General features: G+C 39.7%; 1 protein-coding gene across 3 annotated transcripts in view; it reads left to right on the forward strand.

Moving 5' to 3' along the window:
* Kcnh8 (potassium voltage-gated channel subfamily H member 8) overlaps positions 1-17,451 on the forward strand; it is a 138,976-nt gene that overhangs the window by 44,298 nt on the left and 77,227 nt on the right. For all 3 annotated transcript variants that reach the window (XM_059281638.1, XM_059281640.1, XM_059281639.1), the window contains exon 4: positions 14,451-14,648. In XM_059281638.1, coding sequence (XP_059137621.1) covers positions 14,451-14,648 — 198 coding nt within the window. The remainder of the gene's footprint in view (positions 1-14,450; positions 14,649-17,451) is intronic.

The raw sequence follows: 17,451 nt of genomic DNA on the forward strand, positions 1-17,451 counted from the left end.
TCAGTCAGGAAACTCCACAGTAACTGTTGAACTGTGCTTTCAGATCATCTCATGCTTCTCGTTCCTGCTAGGGTTGTTTATGTTTGGGGAGGTTGTTGTTGGTGGCAGTGTGTGTGTGTGTGTGTGTGTGTGTGTGTGTGTGTGTGTGTTTCATGATGACCTGTTTTGGCAGTGTAATCCTTAAAACTAGTGACTTTTCCTAATGCTATGATAAAATAGTCTAACACAAGTAACTTAAGGAATCAAGGGTTTATTTGGGTCCATAGTCTGAGGGCACAGTCCATCATGGCAGGGAAGTCATGGCAGCAGCAGCTGGTGGCATATCATCATATTGCTTTTGCAGTCAGGAAGCAAAGAAGAATGGATACTAGTGCTCCTCTCGCTTTCTCCCTTGTATTCAGCTCAGGACCCCAGTCTATGGAACAGTGCAGCTCCCTTCAGTTAATCTAAATGGAGAAAAATCCCTCACAGGTCTTTTCAGAGAATTGTCTTCTGGGTGTTTGTAGGAGACAGCAGTAGCCATCACACAGTGCTTAACTGAAGAGCACCCCCAAACCACATTCAGAGCTTTTTTTATTGTGCAAAAATTTTCAAGTTCTCAGTAGACCACAGAGACTGGCAAATACAGGAGTCATTTTAGCATAAGTGGTCAATTGTTCTTGATTATTCTAAGAGCACATGTGATCCTTTGGTCTGAAGGATTGTTTAACCATGGAAATGGGGTAGAAGTATCATGTGCTCCATAGTGTAATAGCCTTCATCTTTATCTCAGCAGTAGCTGCTGACGAGTCTTCATCATTGAAAAAAATATGTTAGCTTTTCAAATACCAGCCTCTCGTGGGAATCGGATTCCTGTCACTACTGCACAAGTTACCTCACACATTGAGGGTAAAACAATATAGACTTCTTTTACTGCCTCTACACTGTCATCTTTCCCTTGAAGTCATGACATTGTCGTTATCTGGCCTTACATTGTCCAATTCCTATTTATTTTATAATAGAATAGCATGGTCACAAAACCTAGACTTTGTTTTGCCCTTTGGTTGGCACATGATGACCATGAAGAAAACATGGGTTAAACAATGGATGAACACAGTTGTCTGGGTTTAGGATTCTGTTATAAGAATCATGATTGTTTAGTATTGAGAAAAATGTTCTTTAGACATGCAATACTTAATAATCTATAAAATAGCTTAATTAAGGAATTGAGCTATCCTTATTTCCCTTTGCATCTCATTTCAAGTCCACCCTAGTTGATGATATGCTATTATGAAACAAAGGTTACAGTGAAAGTGTTCGTTATAAAACTGAAAAATGAAGTCATAATCATGCCAGCATTTGGCCTTTAAAAGTATTAACCATTTGTGAAGAAACATTACAGGAACTTATTTCATAAGATCTTAGGTGTGAAACAGAACCTAAAGGTTTCTCAATATGTTTTACCTCACATCCAAGTCTGACAAAAGATACAAAAAGCTTGTGGTGCATAATGACTTAGCTGTTGATTACTGACAATGCCAGAGACAGGACTCACAGAATAGTCTCCATTATGTTACAATAAATTATTTTTGTTTCAGTAGTTTACCTCAAAAGAAAATTGTGTCCCTTAAAAATGTGATAATCAAAGTGAATTAGTGGCACCCACAAGTAAGGACTGCTTCCCTGTCACCTGGATCACTGATCCTTCCCTTAGCCATCAGCCCAGTATTACAGCCAAGACATAGCACCCTTCCAGTGTTGAAGGCTAAGTCTGTGAACAAACTCTAGTTTAAACTAAAATATGAAGAATCTTCAGCTTAGTTAATAAAGTACCAGTGCTAATTTAACACTTTTTGACAAACGTACATGATAATATAGAATAGCAAAATTGAGGAAATTGGGTAAAAATTATATGATACATGAGGAACTCTATGCTCTAATTCTTTTTATTGTTATTATTTGAAATAGGGACTCTCAGTGTAGCACTGGCTGATCTGGAACTCCCTGTGCTGACCAGGCTGGTATTGAGCTTGCAGTGATCCTCCTGCCTCTGTCTCCTAAGTGCTGAGATTACAGTCATGTAGAGCTAAACTATATAAAAATTTAAGGGGTTCTTAAAGAAAAAAAATAACTTAGTGGCAGGCACCTGGGTGATGCCTGATGTGTTTCTTCTATACTCCACGCAACGAGAGACAGCATGTAAGAGACCGACAATGAAGACGAAATGTTACTCATGGTGTTTACTCTTTTTTGTCCTTTTGAAATAGATTTTTATAGCTGTTATTTTTTTACTCTTTCTGTTTTGGCTCTTTACTCTTTGGGGCCTGCCACCCAGCTCCCAAGTAAATACACATGGAGGCTTATTCTTTCTTGTGAGTGCCCAGCCTTAGCTTGGCTTGTTTCTATCCAGCTTTTCTTAACTTAAATTAGCCCATCTACCTTTTGCCTCTGGGCTTTTACCTTTTCCTATTTCTGTATATCTTTCTTTACCTTTTACTCCATGTCTGATTGAGTGGCTGGGTAGCTGGGTGGCTGGTCCCTGGTGTCCTTCTCCTTTTTTTTTTTTTTTTTTTTGCTCCTCTATCTCTCTCTCCCCAGATTTCTCCTCCTATTTGTTCTCTCTGTTTGCCAGATCCACCTATCCTTTCTCCTGCCTAGTTATAGGCCATTCAGCTCTTTATTAGACCATCAGGTGTTTTAGACAGGCAAAGTAACACGGCTTCACAGAGTTAAATAAATGCAACATAAAAGAATGCAACACATCTTTGTATCATTAAGCAAATGTTCCACAGCATACATAGTAACACATTTTAAAATAATATTCCACAACAGATTTTTTTATATAATACACCTGACTACAGTTTCCCCTTCCTCTAGTCCACTTCCTTCCCTCCTCTGCTCCCATACAGATCCACCCCCTTTCTGTCTCTCAGTAGAAAACAAACAGGCTTCTAAGGGATAGTAATAAAATAAGATAAAACAAAATCAAACAAATCAGAATAGGACAAACAGAAAGAAAAGAGCCCAAGAAAAGGCGTGAGAAATAGATATAGATGCAGAGACTCACTTGTTTGCATACTCAGGATACTCCTAAAAACACTAAACTGGAAGCTATATTATATACCCAAAGGACCTGTAAGGTAAAAAAAGAATGAAAAATATAAATTAAATAAAGATAAAAAATAAGATAAAAAAATTTAAGGCCCTGACTATGAGACAAGGAACCCCCAAAGATGCTATTGAGTTTGTCTTCTGTTGGCCATCTATTGCTGGACATGCAGCCTGTCCTTAAGAGTAGTTTGTTTCCCCAGTGAGACTCCCTTGAAGAAAACTAAGTTTTCCTTTGCAAGTAGTTATCAATTATTTCTGGGTTAGGGATGGGGGCCTGTGTCCATTCCTTCTTTCAGCTCTAGGACCCCAACTGGCACAGTTGCTTGCAGGTTCAGAGTATGCTGCCTTCATTTCTGTGAGTTCATATGTGTATCGATCCTGTTGGTTTAGAGGGTCCTATTCCATGGCATTTACTCTTGAGCATTACATCTTTGGTCACTGAGGCTGTGGGTATGGCCCAGTGGTAATGTTTGCTTCCTATTTCCAAGGATCTGCATTCAGTTCCAAACACTGCCCCAAAGGAGAGGAAAAAAGTTATCTTCCCCAGAAAATATAACACTCCTCTAATGCTTTTGATTTCAGCTATACCTCTTCCCCCATACACACACACACACACACACACACACACACACACACATATATATATATATATATATATATATATATATATATATATACGAAAACTTGCATGCACTCGAGTGTTGGACCCTTCTCAAGATATCCCTCACTCACCTCTGAATTCTGAATGGTCCCTGCCTGGCCTTAGCCCCTTGCTAGGAAGGCTGAGATGGTGACAGCCCACGTGGTGCACACAGCCATTGCTCCAGTACCAGTCCTTTGTCAGCCAGTAACCTGACATCTTTCCAATCACAAGGATCACAGTGCTTTTCCACTTCTACTAAAGAGATACAAGGGGAGTTAGTGGGCCTTTAGAAGGAAGAAGGGGAACATGTAAATGGAGGCTTATCTCTGTCCGAACTCTGTCCCACAGCTGCTTCTCAAATTATCACACAGAACCTTATATTAATTATAAATGCTTGGCCAGTGGCTCAGGCTTATTACTAACTAGCTCTTACATTTAAATTAACCCATTTCTATTAATCTATGCATCGCCACTTGGCCTATGGCTTACTGGTCCTTTGGCATCCTGCTCTTTTGGCAGCTGGCTTGCATCCCTCCTGACTCCACTTTTCTTTTTCTCATTTGACTGTCCCACCCAGCCTTATTCTGCCTGGCTATAGACCAAATCAGCTTTTATTATCAACCAATGAGAGCAACATACACTCACAGCATACAGAAGAGTTCTCCCACAACAGGGACAAGTATGAACTGTGGTGCTGGGTTTTTTTTTTTTTTCAATTCTTGGTCCATTTTATTTGAAACAGTTTGACCATTTTTACAGTAGGATTCAAATTCTAAATATCAAGGTATAAACATATGCCAGGTTCATACTGTTGTTTGTATTTCGATAAATAATCCATTTCTAGTATGACATTAAGCTCTGGGAACACATTTTTTTTTTTATTTTCAGAACAGTGGGCACTAAAAGTGCAAATTTATTCAAAATATTTCATCACAGCACAATTGTAAATGATAATTGGAGATCACACAGTACAGAGTATGAGCACTTTAGCTGATGATGTGAATGATATAGTCAAAGATAATGGAGTTAATGTAAACATGTTGTAAATTTGAAAATTGTGAAGGCTAATCTTAAAAGTTCTCACCTCTAAAAATGATGTGACTGTGGGTTCATAGATTTGCTAGTGATCTTCATTTTGATACTCATTTCATAATATATACATTATGTCAAACTGCTATACTGTTTATCAAAGATTATATATAAATATATGTGTATATTTATACATATGTATGTATATATGTACTTATATATTTATATGCACACATATGTTTGTTAACTGTATCTCAATATCCTGGAAGTAAAGAATCAAAGCAGACTGGGAAAAAAAATACAGATGAAGTGATTATCTTTTCTTCTGGGGTAACAAAAAGAACAGGATTACTTAAGTCAGAAAGTTATTGGTTTGCCTCTCAGACTTAATTCTTTCTTTATAAAGAGATAAAACTGATAATTCATCTCTTGAGACCCATCCGAAAGCCAAAAAGTTAGTTATTGTGAAAGCTGAAGAAGTTCCGCACTTAGCATTCAAACAGTGCCTGCTAGAACATGTCTGTGCATCATCCAGGGTCCCTCTACTAGGTGATTCCCACATGTAGATAGACTTCACATGTAGGCTACTTGTCTAAACTGAGGAAGTCTCATCTGCTCGCATTCACTAGTGGAGATACAGTGCCCAGTACAGCCCTCCACTGGTGAGGCCACCTTGTAATTACAAGATGCACTCACTAATTGAGCTATACTATCCAGTCAGTGTCTGTTCTATCTGCAGATTCTTCCACTGGGACTGAGTTCCTGGTGCGTACATTACCAACTTTCCTGAGTGTGCTTGTCTCATTGCCTTCCCTGCTATGAGTCCCTTCTTTACTGCTTCTTAAAGATGTTTGCTGGGCCAAGCAGCACAAAAAAATGGCTTAAAACCCCTGCAAAGCCACTTTGAACAAGTTACTTAAAATCTCTGAGCCTTAGTTTCCTTATCTTTCAAATATGGATAACAATTCCTAAACTGCAATCATTAGTGAAATAATGGATCAAAACCTGGATGGCAACTGCACTTCTTCCCTAGGGTTACTGTGCATCCACAGCATGAAAAGGGCACCGTCCAAGCGTGGTGCAGAACTCTAGCAGGGGCAGATGAAAATCAACTGCTCGCTAAGCAACTACAAGAAAACCCTAGTCTGCCTCATTCTTGCTTCTAGATTACTGTCTTTACTGAAGGGACTGATATTCAGCTCAAGCACCCCAAGACAAAGTTCTCAGTACAAAGCATGTCTATTTTCCCAATAGGAATAAAGCACGGGGTATAAGAGGCAAAGACAGGAGATAGAGGACAAGGGAGAAGGGAAAGAAGACAGGGAGGTAGGGAAGGACTGTCTCTGGATAGAGAGGAGACAGACTTGGCCCGTAGGCAAATGGCAATTTATCAAGGTAAAATTGGAAACCCTATGTTAGGATGAGGTGTTTAATGTTAATTGGGCACATTAATTAGGGTAGTCAAAAGGGGGCTTTTGATTGCTGAACTTCAATACTTTAATAGCTGGACCTTGGTAGTCAACCTCATGAGGAGGAACTGAGCAAATAAGAGAATAGACCTTGTTGGCTAGCTTTAAGAATGTAATCAAATGGTTTTTAGCAAGGCAGAAGTAATGAGGGAGAAGGGCAAGGCCTGCCAGAGCTATGTTTGCTGGATAAAGTCCCTTCAGTTACAACACAGTTCAGTCTTAAGTAGAGCAATGCTTGAATTATAGGCTTGGATACTTGCTGATTTCTTCCTTTCTCTGTAGATACATATTTAGAGACACATGTAAATCTCTAAATTGCTTGTATTTTACTGGGTTGTTTTCAGATTCTTGATGTTTTTATAAAACAAAAGAAACTCATATCCTATTTTCTTATACATCATAATACATTCCAAGTCTAAAATAATGTGAGAATTTACTGGATGCTAATATAAATCAACTTCCAGGGATGCATTTGTCTCTAAAGTGGGCCCTACTTATACAGATTGTGAATGTATACATGTAAGCAATATGGCTACAGATATTAATGTAGAAACCCTAGAGAGAATTTTTTTTTTTTTTTTTGGTTTTTCGAGACAGGGTTTCTCTGTGTAGCTTTGCGCCTTTCCTGGAATTCACTTGGTAGCCCAGGCTGGCCTTGAACTCACAGAGATCCGCCTGGCTCTGCCTCCCGAGTGCTGGGATTAAAGGCGTGCGCCACCACCGCCCAGCTCGAGAGAAAAATTTTAAAACTCCTTTTCAGGGTTAAATACAGGTACTTAAACAAAATACTGGGTCCACAGCAAGTATGCAACTGAATATGCATGTTGAACCATCATGCACACTGTGGGCTTTTCTAGGTGTGCTTATGTGGGAAGAATGTCTTCCAATATTAGAAGTCTGCTGTAGGAAAGGAAACCTCAGCTTACCTGTGTAACTCCTAGGAATAGGAGCAGACCCTGTGGACAGCAGCTGTGGGAGTGGAAAGGCAGATTTCTGTGTGTGAATGTCTGTGGGATGATGAGTTCTTGTTCCAGAGACTCTCAAGCAACATAAGATCACAGCTTTTCAGAAATGCAGAGACTCACTTACATTAAAATCCACCAAAATCCAATTGCCCCAAATTTCCAACACTTTTCCTAAGGTCTCCTTGGATATTACTCAATCTAGTATAACAAAGGGGTTCAGGTCCAATAAAGTTAATTTCTGAATTTGTATTAAAACACAAGAATTTAGCTTTAAATGATGAATTAGTAACTAGACAACCTAGGAACAAGAAACTCCCATTTTACTGCATGCATCCGAATGCTGTTGACTTTTCTATGATGGACAACTTGGCTGAATGTGCTTCAAACCAAGAGGATAATGTGGTCAGAGGGGACGAGTTCTATCTATAGCCTACCTCTGTGCCATAATGAGAAGCCTGCTCACACACATCACTCTGAACTTTATTTTTTTCAAAGATTTATTTATTTATTATGTATACAGTGTTCTGTCTGCACATATACCTGCAGGCCAGAAGAGGGCACCAGATTTCATTACAGATGGTTGTGAGCCACCATGTGGTTGCTGGTAATTGAACTCAGGACCTTTGGAAGAGCAAGCAGTGCTCTTAACCTCTGAGCCATCTCTCCAGCCCCATCTGAACTTTATTTTAATTGGGGCTCAATTTAAGTTAAAAGTAATTTTTTGTAAGAGCTGAAGTATTTGTAGTGAGTGTCAAAATGTCCATCCAGCAGGCTGAATTATATTTATAACTAAATGTCCCTTTGTCGTTCTTTATGAACTAAATATGAAAAAAAGTTAGACAAAAAAAAGAACCATTCTGTCTAGATCCACCACCTGCTTATTTCAGAAATCTCTTCTCTGCTCTTCAGCTACTCTATTTTAGCAGCAAAATTATTGTAAATCTTTTGTTTTTGTCATATGACAGTGTGTTCCATATATTTTATGTCTTTCTGCATATGCTTGTTTCTTTCCACTGTTCTTTAGGAGAAGGAAGTCCTGAGCAGAGGCAGCAGACTGGTCTCAAGCATCCCTTCCCCTTAGAAATACAAGTTTCCTGGGTGTAAAAAAAAAGACTGGAATCAAGATTGGCTAAATAGTGTCTGCTGAGAACTGTCTCGCTATAGAACATGAGTGCTCATTTCAGACAAGCTGTTCTGTGAAGTTTTATTTAGTCCAGAGCCAGTCTCCAGATTTGTGGGTGGGACCTCCCTTCAAAGTACCAGGGCTCTTCCCCCTCATCATTACCACCACTGCTTCTGCTCTGTCAGTTACAGCAATTTGAAGCAACCCTTTACAAAAACAAGATGTTTCTCAAAATAGATGGAACAGTTGGCTAGACCGAAAAGAGATACAGTATCAACAAAAGTAGGTCTGTTCTCTTGTGTGTTGTTTGCACAAATGTAATCTCACATGTGTAAAAGACTAGGCAGGGAATGAAAATATAGTCTGTGTGTGTCCTAACATAAACTACCATTTTTGCTGTAGAAACATAAATGTTTCACTCTCATTCAAATTAAGGCATGTAAGTAAAGAAAGGAATTAGACACCTTGTCCACTTATTTTTAATGAGAAAGCTGAGTTCTGCAAGTTAGTAGCTACTCTAATCAACTAAAGTCAGCAGACGGTTCTAGTGTCTAGTTCCGGGTCTGACTATAGGACTTGCACAGTATGTGGAGGTTTCAGTGCAGCAACTTTTCCTCCTTTTGCTTTGACTAAAACCAAAAAGTAGGTCGAGCAACATTTACTCTCTGGGCAGGGACAGCTTTCCACCTTCCTGTGGTTGGCAAAGAAGACCAAAGAGCAGCAAAAGGACTCACTTCTCCAATCAATTCTCTGTCAAGCAAAGATGAAGTGATGCTCCCTTGGAGCACAGCTTGGAGGAGTCCTGAGGGAGAGCCTGGCCCCGGATACTCAGCCTCCCACTGCTATCCTCAGAGAGCCAAATTCTGCAGAGGGCCCCATTCTGAAAGTGATGCATGCAGATGCAGACCCTGCTCCCACTTCACTGCTGTGTCCTGCCTCTTCCTAGAGCACACTAGGATCTGCTGTCCCTGTTGAAGTGTTTGTTTCACTCTGAGCACTCTTGAAAGAGCAGCCTCGTTGTTGTATAATGCCTTCTTTCTACACATGCACTTCCATTGCTTTTTAAAGAAATATTTTATGTATACTATGTATTCTGATCATATCCACCGTTCCAAACAAACTCTCCTACAACCTACCAACACATCTCCCTCCCAACTTTCTCCTCATTTTCCTCTTCTTCTTTGTAACTCACTTTAACCCAATTAGCACTACTCATACACATATGGTTATATGGTTGTTTACTAGAGCATGAGCACTCTCATGGGTCACACCCCTGAAGAACAATGACTCTCTCTCCCCTAGCAGTCATCAACTGCCAATAGCTCCTAAGCTGAGGGTGGGGCATAAATACACGTTTGTTTTTTTGCATTTGTGTTATCTCTTACTGTTTAATAAATTGTCTTTATTTCTAAGCCTTGTTTCACAAGGTAGTTAACTAAATTTTACCAAATCATCTTTTATCAGCTCTTCCCCAATTCCTCCACTTAAAATTCTAGAGCAGATTTTTTAATCTGGGCTCTTGGATGGAGCATGTATGAAAATGTATAAGAAGCCGTAAGCTACAGAAGGACGTGCAAAAGTTGTATGTATGTCTCCACTTGTACACAGTTCTGATGAAAAGGTCCTGTGCCTCCTTTAGATATATAAATGGATGCATAACTCTCCAAATATTAAGAACTGTTGTTCCTTGGGTTTTCTCTTTCCCCAAGTCCTGTATTTAGGAAATGATAAACTACACCATCTGTTCTCCCGGATTTTACCAGTAAATTTTACCACTTCTTTTTTTCATTCTAGTTCATAGCTAGTCTTATATTTTTCTCTTACTTTTCTGAATTTCTGCACCTTTTGTGTCTCAGTTTAGGTAACAGTGTCAGTGGTGATGACAGAGACACCTACCCCCTCAGCAGCTGGGGTCTAATCTCTTACAGGCTTTGATCAAAGTGGGATTTTCTGCTTTGACTCAGGAAAGAATTCCAGGCCTACCCTCTTCAAAGAGAAGTTGCATATTTTGTTAAAGATAATGTTAATATAGGCCTAAAGATGAGGACTGAGATAAAAAGAGGATATCAAGGAATGAAAGAACACTTTGAGCATAGGCAAGGGTTTCTCTAAGAGACTCATGAAAAGTAAAGCATACCCAAGTGTAGGATGGACTTCTCAAGGGCAAGTCTCAGTTAATTGTGTTGTATTAGCCATGCATACCATTTGGTGGGTCTTAAATTTCAAAACTTGTAGGAAACTTTAATTTTCCCTTCTCTTTTGAGAAGCTAAATCATAGCATGATTCTGCAAAGGCCTTGGATGGAATTATAGTGTGATAAAATAAAACCAGAAGCCACTGGAGTTGCACAAGGGTTTGGAGCACATTTCCCTGTAAATGTGGTGTGTCTGTGATGCACACCTTTAACCTCAGCACTCAGGAGGCAGAGGCAAGTGAAACTCTGTGGGTTTGAGACTCTGTCTCACAGAAAGAGACAGAGACAGAGTATAAAATTGCAAGTTCAACAACTGAGAAGGATGAAAGGTCTTGAGCAGTTGTAAATATTTTGAAGTTCTTGCTCCTCTGCAGACAGAAGGCTTCAAACAAGAATCCCAGGTGAGGGGGTTCCTTCAAGTTTTGTTCCTATAATTCCCTCTGTCTTTTCTTCCCGCCTGAAGAAAAGAAAAAGGGAAAAATGAGAAGTAAAGCGGTTGTTATGTGACATGTGACATCTTATTTAATGTCATTGTAATCCCACAGGTTAGACCAATGTTTAAAATGAGAAATGTAGTGCCCACGCTACTACCCATTCACCATGTCTGAGCGAGGGGCTGAGGATTAAAACAGAGACAAGACAGCGGGTCATTTGTCTCAGTAGAATGTCCTTTACTGAAGGAGGGAGGAGGCCTTAAATACAGGCTTACAGCACAGTGGGAAAACCCCAGAGGGCAGAAGTTCGCTACAGATGTTTTACATTCTTGCATCCTAGCTGTTTACAGCAATATGCAGGATACACAAACAAGGAACCTTGGTATGCTGTTTTAGGAGGAAGGAAACCGGCAGGGAATTAGCATAGGGAGGACATCTGGTCAAGGTCAGCAAGGCAACAGCTACCCAAGGAAAGGGGGTCAGGGCCCAACAGAAAAATTAAAGAGATTAGCTGTTTCCACATGATATAAATATCAGAGTCCAGCTTTAGGTCTGTGTTTCAATCTAGGAACATTCCTTCCATGAAGTTTTTCTAGACAGAGTGAGTGGCCATATCTTAGTAATGTCATACTTACATCCTATTGCTTTTCTTTCATTAAAAAAATACTTTCATTGCTCTTCATGTAGAAACATAACACAGATTCCCAAATGTCCATGCATTGTTATGTCCACAGCAATGTTGTCCTTGGTTTCTTATTAACATAAAAATGATAACTGGCTATTCATTTATTAATGAGTCACTCTATAAACCGAAATTCATTAAATCCTGCTATTTTCAGGGCCTTGCTAAGGTTTAAAATGTGGTGTCTCCAAGCCCAGTTCTCACATTAGATCCCACTAGGAACATTTAAAATCCTCCTGCAGCTGTTCTGACTCAGTTAATGCAGGTAGAACTTGGGTGGGCTATGTAGCTCTGTGAAGCTTTCCCAGCAGTAACTGGTCTTAAGAGCCCTCATTGGAAGTGTAGTCCAGAAACAGCTGGGACCTTTACAAAGGCAGTTCCTCTGCCCTCCTCCACCTGCTGAACAGGAAATGCTGAGCTAGGATAGGAGGGGGACTGCCAGCAAGTCATTGCTAGGCCTTTCCTAGACCTTTCTGATACAAGCTGCAGGTTAGGAAAAACTTCTCCGGTGACAAGGACACCAGCAACGATACTCTCACCAAGCTTCTTCCTGGCTGTCAAGGAATCCTCAGCCCCTCCCAATTTGAGCTTTAATTACCCAACCCAGTTATACAAACTATAACTTGTAACTACTTTTAAAAAGCTTAACAAAAATTCCATCTTTTCCTGGCAGCCATTAAATGAAGTGCATATTGTTTGTGAATAGTATCCCAAAGTCATATGAAACCTGCATGCTCATCACAGAGAGAATTAGAAAATAGAAAATCTTAAATGACAAATGTTTTAAATGAAATATTTTATGCTTTCTGAACTGTTTAATTTACTTAATTGTGATGATAAGAATTGTGATTTTAAAAGACATTTTCTGTCTTTGTATTATTTTTCATTTTTTGAGATTATAATTAAACAATTTTCCCCTTACCTTTCCTCCCTCAAAATCTTCCCATATACTCCTCCTCAATCTGTTTCAAATTCTTGGCCCTTCTTTTCTTTAACTGCTGTTACATGCATCTACATTCTTAGATACATAAATACAACCTGCTCGGTCTGTATAACATTACTTATATGCATGTGTTTTCAGGGCTGACCCTTTAGTGTTGGATAACCCTTTGGTGTGATTTTGCCTGGGGAAGCCTAGTTCTCCTACTCAGCATTGCTTAGTTGCTCATTTTCCTTTGTGTAGGACTGAGGCCTTCTGGGCTTCACTCATCCACTTTGGCTAGAGAGTTCTTTGTGTAGGACTGAGAACTCATGAGCTTCCCTCATCCGCTTTGGTTATAGAGTTCTTTGTGTAGGACTGAGAACTCATGGGCTTCCCTCATCCGCTTTGGTTATAGAGTTCTTTGTGTAGGACTGAGAACTCATGGGCTTCCCTCATCCGCTTTGGTTATAGAGTTCTTTGTGTAGGACTGAGAACTCATGGGCTTCCCTCATCCGCTTTGGTTATAGAGTTCTTTGTGTAGGACTGAGAACTCATGGGCTTCCCTCATCCGCTTTGGTTATAGAGTTCTTTGTGTAGGACTGAGAACTCATGGGCTTCCCTCATCCGCTTTGGTTATAGAGTTCTTTGTGTAGGACTGAGAACTCATGGGCTTCCCTCATCCGCTTTGGTTATACCTATTGTTGTCCTTGTCCTGCTTGTATTTTGGCAGTCTCACAGCAAACTCTCCCATCCTCTGGATCTTAAAATTTTTCTGCCCTCTTTTCTGCAATGATCCCTGAGACTTACATGCAGGCATTGTATTGTAAATGTATTCATTGGGACGAGGCTCCATAACTGCATATTGATTGGTTTCGGTTTTCTGTAATGCTCTACATCTGTTGCAAAAAGAAGTTTCCTTGAGGAGGGACGAGGACTACACTTGCTGTAGGTATAAGGACAAATACTTAGAATGTAGTTGGGGTTATGCTGAATTAGTAAAGTGGTGGTTATAGGTTCTCCTCCAAGATCCATAACTTCAGATCTATAACTTCACTAGCCGTGGGTAGTTGCCTAGGTCAATAAAATATTTTAAAGTGGTCTTGTGTTGTGTTTCCATTGAGATGATACCAGCATTACATACTATTCTCTCAGTTTTGTTAATAAAGTTTTATAATTCCATGACAATATAATTGAGTTATAATAACTAGACATATTTAAAACATCTCCCTTGATAATGTTACACTGTATCCTAAAACCATTGTTTTAGTACCACTTAATACTTCCAGGTTCCCTGCTCTCTAGACCCTAACAAAGAGTGAAGTTTTGGAGAGATCTGCTGAGTAAAACAAGGAGGCCTAAAGTAAACAGATGGGGCTTAGAAGGTAACCAAGTATCACTGAATTTAAAAAATAGAGAGGGTTTTACCCAACTGGAGTAAAAGCCCTGTGTGTGAAGTTGTTTATCATGTAGGGTTTAAAGTATGTACTCAGGAATGGGGTGTAGCTTAAGCGGTGGAGTGATTCTCTAGGTAGGCAAGGCTCTTTCTATTTCAGCATCAAACAAACAAAGTAAAACAGAACACCATCCTGCCCTTATTCTCCTTCAAAACAGCAGGTGAGTTTCATAGACATGTGTGCCACTCACAGTTGCTAAGCTCTCTATTTCATCCTCTGCAGCCACTAACCACTTTGATCATCAAATTATTGTATTTTGTATTGCAATGAATAAAAATGATATTTCTGATTTTATAGCAACAATATATAATGTGCCTTTAATTTCCTCTTAACTCTTTTTCCCCTTAGTCAATCACACCATCAATTGTTCATATGTAGATATCCACATGAGCTAAACTGGGACTTTGTTTTCCATCCTAAACCTATCCCTTCTCCTCCGTTGCAGGCTGGCTTCATGAGCTGGGAAAGAGACTGGAATCTCCGTACTATGGCAACAACACGATGGGGGGCCCATCCATCCGAAGTGCCTACATTGCTGCCCTGTACTTCACTCTCAGCAGCCTCACCAGCGTTGGATTTGGGAATGTGTCTGCTAACACGGATGCAGAGAAGATCTTCTCCATCTGTACAATGCTGATTGGAGGTGAGGAACCTTATTCTGGAGCAAGAAAAGGAACTGAGTCTCCAGATACCCTAATGCTTTGCTTGGGTCTGAAACACAATCACAATACATTGCTCCATACTGGACTAGAACTTAAACAGAAGCACTACATAGGAAGTAAGTGACAGGCACTTTAATGTACACACGTAAGTTAGCAGAGACCATGGTGGTGTTGATGAGTCCACATATCATTTATCTCATGGGAATTCCCTGAGTCTGAATTGTATGCATATGCTAGAAACTCCCACAAAAAGTTAGTGTTACCAAATTTTACTCATACTAGTGTGGTAAACTTTGGATGCTTAATATATTGTTGTTCAAAAAAACTCCAAGGAGCAAGTAATTTGCATATTTTCATCATTTGAAATGTCCCATCTCTTGTTCTGAGTGCTTTGGTGCAATACTGAGGTAATTATTGAGGCATGTCTGTGGGGTCAGCATTATTACAACCAACATATTATTGCACCATTTTTCATAAGCCTTAAACTCCCTTTGATACTCTGCTATGAAAATCAGCGATGTGACTCCACAAACCTTTCTACTTTGGCAGCCAACTTCATTTCTACTGGTAGGGGGAACCAGTGAGAGACTGATAGGCAGGAAGTTGGGCAAGGCTTTGCCTGCTTCTGGGGTGTAGTAGCTTTCAGTTTACAGTCTCCAGACACTCCCCAGAGATCTCTGTATTCTGGGGCTGCCACCACACCTCAAGTCACAGTTAATCTGCCTATACCTCTTCACCTACTTCGTCCAGCTCCAGTACCTCCCTTAAATATGTCCAGTGACCTCCACACTTCAGCTTTGCTTCTTCAGCCTTCTGCCACCAGCAAAACCATGTCCCACTGAAATATTTAGCATAATTTCTCTTTTCTGAACCTCCTGAATTGACCCATGATTGATACTACTGTTGCTGACCTATCAAATGACTCATCTAAAGCTTTAACACATCCATCTGGGTGAAGTAAGCATTCTTAGACCAGGCTTTGTTAGCATTTCCCCAAAGCCTATCTTACTATATTCACTTACTGTCCTCAATCCCAAATATTAGTATAAAGTGTATCAGTTAGTGTCACGGGAGATAGGGTGTAGAAAGTATGCAGCACTTACAGAGGTCTTCATCCCCACAGTGAAATCAGCATCTTAACACAAGGCTTACTTGGTGAATTTATGACCTGGCTTACAGGGGGAAGCTGGAATTTATGAAGAGTTTGAACAACACCAAGCAGGGGATCCTTAGTGCCAAATCAGTGAGGAAGCTGAGAAGCAGTCAGCAAGGAGGGCCAACATCTGCAGTCCTCCTTGGAAAGAATGCTGAAGCAGCATGCTGGGACTGTAGCGATTTTTAAAAGGCTCCTGGTTGATGCCAAATGCTTATAGCCTAGAGAGCAGAGAACAAGAATTCTCATCTCTAAAGAGCTACAACTCACCAGAACCCTTGGTGGCTGGTTCACATCCAGTGTTAGGATTCACATAATTCCACTTTCCTCACTGGCCCATTTTTTTTTTCCTGCCTAACAAAATGGGAAGCGCTTTGCAAGTACACAGAGTCTGTACTTATTGAAAGTTGCCCAGCTGGGCAGCAGTGGTGCATGTCTTTAATCTCAGCACTTGGGAGGCAGAGGCAGGTGGATCTTTGTGAGTTCGAGGCCAGCCTAGGCTACAGAGTGAGTTCCAGGAAAGGTGCAAAGCTACACAGAGAAACCCTGTCTCAAAAAACCAAAAAGGAAAAAAAAAAAAAAAAAGGTTGCCCATGTTTCTTCCCCTGTTGGAAATGTTATGAAATGCTCAATGCTAAAGTTTACTAATCTGTCCATTTGAGAAATCTGTTAGACAACTGGACATACTGTTTTGACAAACCTACCTTAGTGAGTGATCCTTGATCAGAAATTGTAAATGTATAATCTATTCCCCAATTCTCACTGAACACGGGAATATAATTTGATAATGTCACTTTGTTAATTCTTTGTTAAATTGATTTTCATCAAATTTCCTGTTGCAAAATCAGTGTGTAAGTGGCATTGGAACCTGAGGTGGCCTAACAGCAGGTGAAAATGTAGATTGCTCTCGTGCTAAATGACCTAAGTGGGTTGAATTTTTTGAGGTTTTTCCATTTGTGTTCATGGGAATAACTTTTTATTATTTGGAACTACCCTAGGCTAAAAGAAATGAAGCCCAAATTTTAATATCTCCTAATTAACAAATTACTTGCACATCATTGTGAACTAATTATAAAAAATTCACAATATAGTACACTTTATTCATGTAATTCTCATAGCACTAAGAAACAGATAATATTAATCCTAAGTTAGACTAAAAGCCACAAAAGACTAAGTATGGATGCCAAGACTCACTAAGACCTGACAGTTTTTTTGGTAAAGTATCCACTATATCATATTATATGAATTAATTTTACTTACTTAAGTTTTATAAATACACACAAATGATTTTTTAAAAAGAAAAAAGGTAAAACTTAAAATTTAAAGTATATATTACTATGGACTTAAACCTAGGGTATCTTATTAGGAATCCCTAGTCCCGTACAAAGCTGCTGAAGCTGGTAACAGTAGAAATGGTCACTATTACAGTAGGCAACAGCAATGTTGGAGGACAAAGGGAGCAGCAAACCCCAGATGACTACGCCAATGCTGAGTGAAGGTGAACCCACCTAGGAAGATGCAAAACTCCCTGCTCTAAAATCTCTTCAGAAGTTTCACATATTTTATAATTTGCACATGGATAGAATTATATTTTAAGAGGCTGGAGAGACGGCTCAGCTGTTAAGAGCACC

Source organism: Peromyscus eremicus, chromosome 16_21, assembly GCF_949786415.1.
Source record: "Peromyscus eremicus chromosome 16_21, PerEre_H2_v1, whole genome shotgun sequence".
NCBI classification, from domain to species: domain Eukaryota; kingdom Metazoa; phylum Chordata; class Mammalia; order Rodentia; family Cricetidae; genus Peromyscus; species Peromyscus eremicus.